The 13,291-nt window shown below is 40.3% G+C and overlaps 1 protein-coding gene across 1 annotated transcript in view; it reads left to right on the plus strand.

Moving 5' to 3' along the window:
* SAMD3 (sterile alpha motif domain containing 3) overlaps window positions 1–13,291 on the plus strand; it is a 41,658-nt gene that overhangs the window by 14,598 nt on the left and 13,769 nt on the right. Inside the window, exon 7 of the mRNA XM_054279834.1 lies at window positions 6,009–6,176. Within this exon, the coding sequence (XP_054135809.1) occupies window positions 6,009–6,176 (168 nt within the window). The remainder of the gene's footprint in view (window positions 1–6,008; window positions 6,177–13,291) is intronic.

The following is a 13,291-nucleotide window of genomic DNA, read 5'->3' on the forward strand; positions in this document are numbered from 1 at the left end:
AAAGGACCCGAGAGAAACAGCCTGTCCTCATTTTTAATCAGGATATGGCTCTGAATACCCCTGTGGTGGTCCTTGGGCAGGGTCCTGAATAATGCTGTGGCTTCCTCTGGCTCCCTCTATGCTGAGGAGCTGGAATGATATTCAGTTTGTTCCAAAGAGAATTTTAGAGCCTTTAACTTTTAAAAACTCTTTTGAAACAGAGATTCTTAAGCTAGGTTTTCAAAGGGCTTTAATTGCAGAAGGACCACAGGCTGAGGGAAACTACTTATAACTGTTCTTCAGGACATAGTCATTACTTGCTGCAGGGATGGCAGAGCTGGTGCTAGCAGAAGTTATGTGAGAGATTTCAGTGGTTGTTCTTTATCTTTTGATCTTTTCCCCCCTTCGTACTAGAAAGCATTCTGACAATAGCTGCAATAAGTAAACAAGGAAGCTGGAATTAGCAGTTTGCAATATTGCTAGTCTACCACTTTCTGATCCAGCCCCTCTTCATTGCCTGTGTTGAGAAAGGAAAAACTGCTCAAAAGGTATATGCCTGCATTCTTAAATTTGCAGGAGGGTATGAGAATGAATTAATATTTTTTTGTTGGGCCTACCATTAGGCACTCTGTTCTTCCTTCTTGATCATAAGCCCTATAAATACATTTTTTTCTTGATCTGACAGTTGTATGTTACAATAGTAACAGCTTAAAACAAACCCTACAATATATGCATAAGTATTTTTCACAAGACTTGCAGTAAAATTGAATTCATATACCTTTAAGAAGCAAATGAACAGCAAAAAAAAATTTGACAAGTCTTTTTTCCTTGAAAGGCTCTTCAGCAATTAAAAAAAAGCAAAAATTTTATAGAAAAAATATAAAAACTTTTCTTTTCAAACTCCTCCAGCTATTAAGGGAGTATAATTGTTGCCCTCTGTTCCTGATAGTAGTATTAAAATGTAAGAGATAAAATATTGGTTACTGAGAGGTTTTGAATACCTTTAAGTTGTTTATCTACACTAATTAAACAGTTGTAGTTATTATTGCAGTTTTTAAAATAGTACATTGAAAACATTTAAGAAATCGACCATCAGTAAAATTCAGAGGAAAAGGGGACTGATAGGTAAATGTAGAAAGGAAAGCTAGCATAAGAGTGGTATTTCAAGCAAAAATGCTACTTACATTCTTTGTTAAGTAGCATTTATATATAAACTTCTGGGGACGCAGTTGGTATAATGTGGTTTTGGTGTCAACATTGGGAAGGGAGAAATAATCACCTCCTTTTTGTGTCTTGTGAAGCTGGAGAATGGAATGCCGCCAAACATGGCAATTTAGCTGGGCTGGTGGTAGTGCAGTAAAGTCGTTGGGGACCATTTAGAATACCAACAAGTCTGTTTTCAATTATTGAACTTATTTTTCCTACAACTTTGAAAAGAAATGATGACTTGTTGCATGCATTTAGAAACCAAAAGGGCTGACTGCAGTTTGGAGTACTAAGTTTTGTGTTCCCTCTGGTGCGCTGGAGCTCACTTCTGCTGTTGAGTATTATCTTTCTGCCATGTAAAATATACCACTGTATTGTTAATGTCATTAATTTACTGCTTGCTATTTGTTGCTGTGCCATGTCTCAGTCCCTAGATTCATTTAACTCTAAAGTTATGCTTAAAAGGAAAGCAGTTTCTCAGCCTTTGGGGTGGAGGAGCAGCCACAGCATTTGCAAGGCTCTGCAGAAGGCTGCAGTAGTTCTTAAAGAGATGTCCTGAGAGGGTCTGCCAGTGGTGGGTGTGATTTTAATTTTAACTCACAAGTCTGAAGTTTAAAGCCCTTCACCAGACATGGATGTGTGCTGGCTGCTGGAAGAGTGCAGCAGAAGCTGTTCTGGGTTCCTCCCTGGCCAGGGTGCATTCCTGTGTGGCTGGGCAGGGGCAGGCAGCTGGGCTTCCTGGGTGAGGAAAGGGAAAACTCATCCCAGGAGGGATCTTGGGATTCCAGAATTAACGTTTACTTCTGGCCAAGCGCAGAAAATCAGAATGTAAAGAACTTGATGTTATTGGTGTGCATGGATGGAGAAGCTTTGAACTGTAAATGTCAGCACTTTTATCGCAACATTTTTGCAGAAATGAAGTGAAATTAACAAGTGGAAAAAGGAAAGATTTCTGGCAAACATAGAGGAAAACATAAGAGCGCCTAAATTACCACCAGAATTTTCATGACAGGAAAGAAGAATTACTTGCAAAACTTTAAACATTCCTTTTTTTTTTGGTGGGGTTTGTTTGTGGGAATTTTTTCCAAAATACTGGAGTTTTGTTTCCCAAAATACTTATTTACACCTCCAAATTATTTTAAACCAATAATTTAAACAATGTGTGTGTTATGTAGAACTATCGTCTAATATTTTCAATCTCATACTGTTGCAATAAGAGGTCATTAAAAGTTTGTGGTTTCAAGATTTATTAGTGGATTATTCACAATTCTGTTTTCTTGGTTGAAAAATTTCCCATTTAATTTTTCAGTATGAAAAAAAATTATGCTTCTCTGCCATCAGTCCTTTTTCAAAGAATATCCAATTCAGTATAGTCAGGACAATGATTATGACCCTAAATAAATTCATTTACAAATAAAGTAATGAATAAGCCACTTATTATTATGAATTTTAAAAGAATGTTATTTATGAGGTCAGTCTAGAAGCAGGGATTAAGAATTATCTAAAATTCTAAATAATGATTTAGAAAAAAATTTCTACTAATAGTGAAGTTCATTTAAGAAGTGGAGTATCTGGAATGAAATTAATTCCAAGATTAACTTTTGGTAAGAGTGCTTTAAAGTGACTACATAAGGAAATTTTCCCATGATATTTCCTTCTACTTAGAGAACAATGCTATCCTAAACTAACATATGACATTTAAAAAAAATAAAAGTCTTCATTTAATCATGGAATAGTTTATTAGATTTGTGATGTCTATTGTAACCAGTACAACATTTGTAAGTTAGACATATAGTTTATATAGAAAAAGTGAAGGTCATAAACACAGCAGTCAAAAGCAAATTGGTGTGACACTGTTTCTTGAGAACTTGCAAGATATTCTGTCCCTGCTTGTCCATTTTTCAAGGCTTAAACCCATCAATTTGGAAAGAATCATCTGCCTTATTCCGTTTCATTTCAGCCAACCTTTTGAAAATTGTATGGTTCCAAGAAAACGTGACGTGAGGAAGGGAGAGAGACGGCTCCCTGCTCCGCACCACTTGCCCTTTTGGCTGGGCTTTGCAATGAGCAGCTCCCTGGAGCTCGTGCCTGTGAAACCCAGGGTGCCACTGCTGGCATGCCCCATTTATGTAACTGCTGCACACAAAGTGATTATTTGCTAGTAAACTACTGATTTTAATCTGTGTGTAATCCTTTCCCTCCTATGTCAGATAGACACAGGCTAATCCTCCCACTCCTTTACCAGGAAGGTAAACCTTCCCATGGTGGTGTTTGGGGGAAGCTGGGGAGAGCAGGAAAATGATAAGAAAATAAAAAATGGTTGGTTCAGAAATGGTAACAAAAGCATCCTTTTTAGAGCATGCATTACCCACAAGGGAAACCACATAAATGTATTTGCCTGCAGTCTCATTCTGGAAATAGGTGTGTGAGAGGGGACTTGCCTAAGTTTATGACAGTCCTATTATAGAAATAGATTAAATTAAAATTCTTAATTTATTGGGGGGACTGAAGAATGAAAGTTTTCAACTTTGTGGGATATTTAAAGCCTTGTATAGGTGTCAGCATATTCTTTCATGTGAAAGAATAAGCAAAAATATCTTCTAGCCAAATAAAGATTTTCAAAAGAAAGAAGCTGTGTGAAGCTCAACTACAGGGACGCTTAAATTGTCAGCTGCTAATATATTCTGGGATGATCGTGTTTTAAAATACTGTAACATCTGTTAAACACTTCAAAGAAGCATTAAACTAAGGTTTTGGTTTGCTTTTCTTAGGAACCTTAAAATAGCAAGCTAGGCATAAATTTTGCTAAGCATATAATGATGAGGTATTTGCATCAAAATGCGTAAGGCCAGAACTGTAAATGTACATAGGGACATTAATGGTTCAGGTGAACAACAAGTGGGATTTTCAAGGCCTGTAGTCACCTTACTGCTTCTGAAGATGTTGCTGAGGTGTAATACTCATCCTGAGGCAGTGACTGTGCCCTGAAGTTTGCATACTAGAAATGCTGATGGGCTTGCTTTCTTTCCAGTTCTTGGGTGCTGAACTGTGGCTGGCTGTGAAAAGATTCTTTGGTAAGGGCACCTGGGAGGGTGGCAGAGAGTGTCCCCGTAGGAAGGGCACTCCTGCCCTGGTAGGCCCAGGGCTGCTCAAGAAGAGCTGAAGTAAAGACCACAGGGGTTATAGCCTCATAGCTCTTCCATTCTAACTTTTCACCATTAATGGAGGTCTTGCTTATAGGATTGAGGGCCTGTAGGTCAGCTAGAACCTGGGGAGTGGGAACAGTAAGCTTGGCAGGAGAAATGCAAGGTCGCATTGCCTTCACCACCATCTCTTGAGAAACCCTCTCATCTGTATCCCGTGAGTGAGAAGGGCAGGCTCATTGCAAAGAGAGATACTGTACTGCTGTGTCCAACTCATTGCAAAGAGAGATACTGTACTACTTAGTCTACTTCTACTGAATTCTGGTTTACACTAAGTTAGCCTTTCATATCATGTGACGTTGACTAATAAATGACACCATTTTGGTAAGAAATGTAGGGTAATCATTCTTCTGTTTACATTGTGTTTCAGCATGTCAGTGGGTCAGCATGACTCTTGGTGATGTCCAGGGGCAGGCTTGAGTATAGTATTAAGTGAGTGTAATATTGGAGTCAGTTTTAGAAAACAAAGTGACAGATATTTTAATTCCTCCACATCTTTTAATTTACAGTCACTTTCTGACTGATTTTTTTTCCATCTGACTCTTGAACAGTCCCCAGTAGCTGGAATATGCAAGTGCTTTTGAGGAATGACAAAACTGTTCAAAACTGCAGGCTGTGCCTGCAGATGTGTTGAACAGCCTTTGCTTAGAAATTGCTTCCTGGGGTGTCAGTGTCATGGCTAGCTCCTGCCATGGGACATTCAGCTTTGGGCCACATGCCAATGGCCATTGGTCCTAAAGGATGCATGAGGAAGTTGCCATCCCTACAGCTTTCAGCAGTGACTTTTCAATAACTGAATAAAGAAATACAAGAGGGTGACAGAAGCACTGGGGCCCTATAAGCTCTGCCTTTGACTGCCAAGGAGTGATGAATGGCTACATTAAACAGGACCTGCATCTGCTTGCAATGCAGAAATGCCTTTAAGTTGCACTTTACACACCTTGAGGTGTCTTAGAAATGCTAGGACCTATTTAAATGATTGTCTTAATTCAGCGGTTTTGAGTTCAGTTTAAAAATACCCTTGATCCAGTCTAACTGTAGACTCCCAGCAAAAGGTAATGCCACACTGTGTCTTTCCCACTCCCATTCTGTTAGACACAATAATCATGAAACTGTGCAACCAGTTAGATACTGCCAGAGGCAAAATAAAAATAATACCCTAAACTAAACAAAAAAACCTGAAACAAATCACCAACCCCTACCCCCCCTCCAACCCCACAGCAGATTCTGTTGTATCTGTGAGCTGATCTGCTTCACTATGTAGTTTCACAACCCAACTGTGCTCATGAATGGAGCATAAAGTAAGAGCTGAGGAAGGGACAACACTGCAGTTTCACCGGTAGCCTAGGACACATGTAACCCTTAGATTCAATTACTGTTGTCCTCAGCAAGCCACAGCAGTGCCATTAGCCCAGCTGTTGGTTGCTGTAGAGCCATCTACCACAGGTGCTTTTGTTTCCTTCCATCCTGAAGCCAACAGTGGTGCTGCCCTATGAGCCTTTTTCTGCTTAATGGCAAACACTTTTTTGTAGAGTTAGTTAAAAAAAAACTGACCTGCTTTAGGCTGGGGCAAATTCTTGACAGATACTTGTAATGACAGCTATTTTTTCCCCCGTGTAGTTGCTGTGGAAACGGGCCCTTAAAGATCGTTTCAAATATGTGCGGAGACCCATTGAGGATGATGAGCAAGTCCTGAGGAACAAATGCAAATTTGGCCACAGGAGGGGACAGAGCAGAAAATCTTCTTTTGCTGAAAATACTCTTGATGGTGTCCAGGGGCAGGTAGAGGTAAGATTTTTTGGTGCTTGACTGAGTTCAGTCTTTCAGCTCCTCTGTTGACAATAAGGCCACCAGCCAGTAAAGGGGAGAACGGATCTCATCCCATTTAAACTCATTTTGCATAGAGCTTGTCATGTTGCCAGACCCTTGACTTTTTTAGGTATTAACAACAGAGCTAAACCTGATACTGGACGCCTTGCACATTTGTTGTCATTTAGAGTTGTAAATTGGACAGAAAATACTGAATACTGTCTGGTTTTTTAAATGCAATGTTTCTATTCTGCTTTTGATTGTATACCTCCAATTAGAGTAAAAAACAATAGAGAATTATGTCTACTAGCTGAGGCCTCTGTACAAATAAGAATGCAAAGAGGTATGTGAGCTGGTAACAAAAATCCCACTGTCACATTTGTTATATAAAATCTGTTTGTGTAGATGTGTGATATACATGGGCATGTTTACGAATCTGTGCATGCAGTTGCTGTGTATTCCTTTAGTTGGAGAATTCAGAGAGTTATCACTGTTCTGTAAGCAACCTAATTAATTTATACACTTCCATAAATTCATTAAGGTTCCAGGTTTGCCAATGCTGCACACACCTCTTTGCGCTGAAATTAAAACATGGTAAAATTTAAACAATTGTACAAATGTGATAAAGAAGATATATAAACAGATATCAATCTTTAGCTTATCCATATTCATCCTGCTGTTTACCAGACCCTGTATTTAGGGAACAAGAGTGGTTTATTGGATGCATTTCTGCATATATTGCCCTTGTGATTGAAGGTGGCTTTAGTTTCCCATACAAAATGCAAATACATGTTTGCATTGGTTTTTAGAAATTTCAGTGATTTCTGTTTATTTCCTTTGGGTTAATATGTTCAGGAATAAACACAGGCCCTTCTTGCCTGCTTTAGATGAAGAGTTTGCAGCCTGTGTGAAGTAAGAAACTTGTGACTTTGGTGCAAAACAATAAACAGTCTCGCACCCAGTAAAGAAGAAATTATAAGCTCCTGGTTTTGTGTGCACATCAAGAGTTAGCCATCCTTTATCTGCTAAAGCTTGGAAAGGGCACACGTGGATCTTTTCTGTCTTATGAGCTCATTGAGAAGGGCTTTGGAGTGATCCTGTAGGGACTGCTTGCTAAACTTCATTTATCTGTAGAGAGGGTGTAACTGCTCTCTGTGCTTCTGCAGACCAGGAATCACCACTCTTTAACTGCATTGCCCGAGGCCAGCACTGGTCACCCTTGTTTGCTTTAGAAATTAAAGACAAATATTGCATCTCCTCTAAAGGCCTAGGCCTTTTTTGCTAGCCTGAATGTTGTAAGCAAATTAAGGGTAAAACTTAAAGGTGGTGAGAGGATGCTGAATGTCTCTAAACAACTTTCCTTTCTCTCTCTCTCATTTTCCCTGCATCCTGAACACATATTTATAAATAAAATACAAATATAAATGCAGGAATCAACACTTGTGGGCCCTATTAAGGATTAAGAATGTATTCCATATTTGAGGGAATCAAAAGTTAGTTTTGAATGTGTTTCTACATTAAAAGCAGCGATGGCTGCTCTGAGATCCTAAATTATGTCACTACATATCTGCAAAATGGAACAAAATGTTTCATATTATTTTTAACAAAAGCAGTGGGGATTTTCATTCTGTACATTTAGGAACACACATAAAGGCACTTTCCTGCCAATCCTTTGCACTGATTACTCTATGAAAAATAGAAACTGTTAAACTGTCTTAGTCTCAAAAAATGAACATTTTATCTAGAAGCCAATACCACAGGCAAACTCAAATTATATTCAAATTACTGTTAGCCAGATCCCCTTGTCTTCATCCCTTTTCCAAGACTGGAAGAATGAATCAGTCTTGTGTGAACTAGAAGCCAACACATCAAAATTAATTGAGGTGAAAGAGGGGGGAAATGAATTCGAGGTTAAGGCGACCTTTGGAGAATAATTAGTGAAGGATCCTCAGTCCCCTTGGGCCACCACGCTCTCCTTTAGATAGGCAGAGTAGGACATTTAGGGCATTACAAGTCAAAGCCGACTGGCAGAGCTATGCAGATGAGGGAGCACATCTGTTCCCAGCAGATGACCTACTTACCAGTCACACGGCTGACTTCTGCATCGAGCTTTATTTCTGAGCAGCCATAAGCTGTCACCGTGCCATGTATGCTTTGTGTCAGTACAGTCTTGGATTGTTAATGGCATGAAACTGATAAAAAGATTGTTTACTGATCGGAAATGTCTCACTGTTATAGCTGGCATTTATTTTATGTGAGAAGAGTAATAAAGTTATTACTACTAATAAAACCCTTAACCAATCTTTTCACTTCTTCATGTGAAAATCCAGCTGCTTGCCGGGATGTTCTTTCTGTGATATTTTGAGCTGGATGATATCTGCCCTTTGGACTGCCTAAGCCCCTTCACCTTCCAGCCAGGCATTCTTCTTCAAAAGCAGCTCAAGCATACTCGGCAGGGTATGCTCCCGTGCAGGGCATTGCTGCCAGGTGCAGCATCTGGCTTTCTCCTCCAGTTTCTTTAAAACATCTGCTGATGTATTCCTTATTACAGAGCATTATATTCAAACAAGATTGAAGAGTAGCTACTTTTTTTTCTAGTGACTAGCATCACGTGAAAGGTCTTGAGCAAGTGCAGGGCAGTAGGATGATGGTAAGCAAGCACCATGCTAGAGGTGTCTGTCACTAAAGGAGATTTATTTAAATGATGCTCCCTATAAATATCCATCAGGTTGCACCACCAGGGAAAGAAGCTTGGACTGTGCCTGGCAGACATTCATTTGAGTCTATGTGTCTGAGGGATATTCAGAGTTTTATCAGGAAATCCTCCATAAACAACAAATTTTATGGCTATGGTGTGAGAATACTTCTCAGTCATTTTCCACAGTCAGGCAAATATCTTGGAGCTGCAGTAATCCAGGGGAGAGTGTTTTGTAATGATAATGACCTTCATCTGCTGCAAATGGAAGGTACTTTCCATGACAAGGGGGATCACACTGTTAAAATACATAAGAAAAGCAAGCCAGTCTCCCCTCTGCAGCAAGGGTGGGATTACTGCTAAAGCAGCAATTCAGTGGCTTGTTCTGACTGGTCTCATTTTTTTTTTAGCACAAGCCCCCTTCCTCTGCCCTAAGGACTTGTTTGATTTATGGTTCTTCAGGCTGTGAGGGAAACCACCTCCTGCCAGTTGTAATAGGAAGGGCCCTAGACTTGGGGGAGCCAGAAGAAACATAAAGATGGACCTTCCTGGTCCTTGGCCAAAGGATTGCCAGAAGGCAAAAGGTGATGGAGAAGGAAATGGGGTTAGAGCTGATGGTTGGCTTGCATACCTTGAGAGCTTATGGCTCAAACACTATTTTAGTCTTCCCAGGGGCAGTGACTAAAGAGCAAGTTTTCCCTTTCAGATCTTTAAGTTTGGAAATCTTGCCAGTCTCAAGCAGTGCTGTTCATGGAATGTGTGACTTCACTGTCAACTCAGTTAGCTGAATACAGAAATGAAAAAGCCCCCAGATATCCTGCATGGCTTAACCTGCCAATTCAGAGAGGTGTGTGTTTCCCATAGGTCCAGCATCGTATTCTGTTCCCAGAGGCTTCTGGGATACTCTAATGATATCTCAAATGCCACTAAATAGCTGTAAATAGCTGTATCTATGCAGCTGGTTTAAGCTCCTTCAATCCATCCCAGACATTAAACAAGAAAATATCTCATCAAAGGGAGTACCCAAGGGTGGCTTAAGCTTCCTGAAATGTAAGGGAATATAACAGGCTATAAGACTGCTAGTAGTTCTTGATATAAAACAAAAATGGAGAGTACAGTCCCTCTTCTAAAGCCTCTGATTTCTTACATCTTATGACAGCCTGTTTGTGAGGTCATCAGGGTTTCTCTGCAGCTGTCACACAAATAAATTTGGAGTTAGGTGTGAAAAGGAAAAATAGGCTCTGACAAGATGTCAGCTGAGATAGCGGAAGATGTTTGCAGATAAATGGGAGTATTTGCCACACCCAGCAGAGCTGGGAATAACAAAATGAAAACAACTTATAAAGGGGGCACCGGCACACTCTCTTCTTTCTGTGTCAATGGGATAGAGACAAGAAAAGCTTTGATGAGAACTTTGGGAGCAGAAGGATTCTGCAGAAACTTTAACTCATGAAGTTGGACATCTATTGATATTCCTGTACAGACCAGATAAAGAGGAATTTTGAAACTGGTGAACATGCAAATTCTGTGCCAGGAGGACTAAAAAGCAGAGAAGACCCCTGGCCAAGGAGGTGCACCATTTGTGCTAGCTTTGGTGGCATGCAAGTACAAGAATGGTGAAATTTACCCTGTTGTTTTTATCTGGAAACTCTCTTCTCTGATGAAAGGATGAATCAGGACTGAGTGAAGTCTACCCTGAGATGGAGTCTCTTTTAGAGAGATTAGGTAAATTAGGCAAGGTAGACATTTCCTAGGGATATGCCTTTCTTTAGTGATAACTAACATCATGTTTGTCAATGATCTTATGCCACCGCAGGAGTCAGAAACTTGAAACAAGATTTCAAGGGCTCTAGAAAGAATATGACTTGGAAAATGATGGCTGGAGAAAAAGGGAGGAATGAGAAAAATAAGGCAACAGCAAGGGAAAAGGAGAGCTAAATGTCTGTAAAATTCTCAGAGGATGAACAGCTTGTGTACAATATGCTGAAATTCTCTTGGCTCAATCTTATGGCACTATTGGCAGGCAGAGCATTAGGACCATCTCTGCTGAGAATGCCATGTCCCAATGAAACAGGGGTGATAGCACTTTTCCCTCTAAGATTAATGGTCTCCAAATAAGGGGTTTGAATGTTTGCACAGCTGGAATGTAAGCATGCATATATAAATGATTTTTCAATGGCTGTACTGAACTGTTGTAATGTGATTTTCCACTAAAACTTTGATGTGCATACATCAAACTTTGAGCATGTAGTGTTGCTTAGTTAATATTTTGAAATGCTTTTAAGTCAAAGCAAAGGCTTTAAACACAAATCCCTGGCATACATCTTGCACTTCACCTTCTTATTTGTGTCAGCCAGTGTCTTCATTGTTCTGTGAGTTAACTTGTCAAGCACAGGTTGTTCCTTGGTAGAGGAAAACGGATTTCTGTAATTTTGCTTATGCAGCTTACAAAATCAGAAAGCAGTTGTTGTGGTCAGAAATAGGCTGGCTTACGTGACTTTGAAAGTTTTTGGTTAGCATTGGCACATAAATCTAGTTCTGAAGTTGCTTGCCTGGCTCAAAAAGGCAATTATGTGTAATTAAAGCAAAGCCTGCCTTAATAAAACATCTCATTGGAGTACAAGTCAGTGTGGATCCTGCTGATGGTTACACACTCATTTTGCTTGGAAGCAGGCTGTCCATGCTGTTTCACATGTCTTTGTGTGCTGTGTTTGGATGTGAGGAGTGAGGCATGGTTTTGATGTCTTCTCAGTTCTCTCCCACCATCCAGGATGAGAAGATGGGCCTTGAGCAGTGCCCAGTTTACAGCCTGACATTTTAGATTCATACTTGTTCCAGATCAGTCTCCAGTCTTTGGGGGTTTTTTTGAGCAGACCTTCACTTTCTCTCATTGCCTGTTTTGATCACTCCTCCTGATATAAAACAGCCCAGTGTTCATCAGAGTAAGTGTCATTCCAATGACTGTGATTGTTACCACAGAAAAAAGGGCTGTCTCTTACCACAGTGGTAGCAAAAAACTGGTCTATACACTGTTTTTATGATGCTTGCTGAAATAAACAAAAAGGGCCAGGAGACTTCTTCTCCTTTTTAATGCCTTTATTAAAAGTGATCAGCTCAGGATTGGGTGGCTCGACGGGTCTGCAGTCTCCGTCGTCTCTCCCAAAGCGACTCAGAGCAGGAGGATATGCGCAGCTCTGTCCGCAAGGGGCAGAGCTGGGGATCAAGTCCTCGTGGGAGCCTTTAGGGCCTGCTGATCCCGTCAGATGGTACCTTTGCCGGCTCAGTCAGCCTCGTCTCACCGCCGGGGTCGTCTCTCTTGGTCAGGGCGAGAGGCTCTGAAGGTCGTTTGCATCTCTGCAGGTTCAGCATTCGGCTCTTCACGTCTAGACATCACTCTAGTCTCTCAACTCTTAGGTGGCTCGTCGTTTTGGGGTTTTCTCTGTACACCGGGGGACCCATGCTGCATTGTGGTCTTGGAGTCACTTTGCATAGCCCCCCTCACCTTCTACTGTTCGGGAAGGTTCCCACCCTTCTGGGAAAGGTACAACTTAGCCTCGGGCGAGGCTCTGCTGATACAAAAGGAGCGATTAGCCACAACGACTCGTGATTACAATAACAAAACACGAAGAACTTCAGCAGCTACCCGTGGTCTGGCTGCTTTTTGTAACTTTTTCTCACAAAAAAAATATTACCCGAATTTTGTTCATAACAGTCCCCCCTCTTTTTCTTTGATCGAGCTTAAATTCCAAGCTCGCATCAACTCACAATTTTTTTGTTTTGAATCTACTATAAATCTCTTGTGCACTTTGGTAATCATGGTTACTAAACCTTGTTACTTTCCTTGGTTTCTTCAGGTTGGTCTGCACGGCAAGTACTATTCTACTAAAACAGATGAATAAGCATAGTAAAAAAAGCAATCCTCCAAGTACACACACAGTGAGAAAAACTACCTTTTCCCATACATCTTTTTTGAAAATCTCCAGGTTCTCCCACCCACTGGGATCAAGAGTAGGAGTTTGATCTTGATTATTTACACATGCTAATCTTTTTATTTCATTTGAAATGTTCCTAATAATTGAATTCTTTATTTTTAATACTGCCTGGAGCCGGATTAATTTGTTTAACGTAGATATTGGGATCCCAATTTGGCTTTTACAATTTTGGATTTTCTCAATTTCTATTTCACTTTCCCGGTTCTGTTTATTTTCTCCCAAATCATTATATATAGGAACTCCCAAACTTGATCCAGTTTCTTTGGGTAATAAGAGAATTGGTTTTATCGCTCTAGCAATGCAGTTGCCAGATGAGATCAAACTTAGGGATTTTGGGCTCCCCTGAAATGTGTTCCAAAAGGGGTTGATCTCCTTTCCAGTACACTTATATAAATACTTGTAACAAA

Source organism: Melozone crissalis, unplaced genomic scaffold (assembly GCF_028551555.1).
Source record: "Melozone crissalis strain CALT ecotype California unplaced genomic scaffold, PUWL_Pcris_2 ptg000027l_1, whole genome shotgun sequence".
Lineage (NCBI taxonomy): Eukaryota > Metazoa > Chordata > Aves > Passeriformes > Passerellidae > Melozone > Melozone crissalis.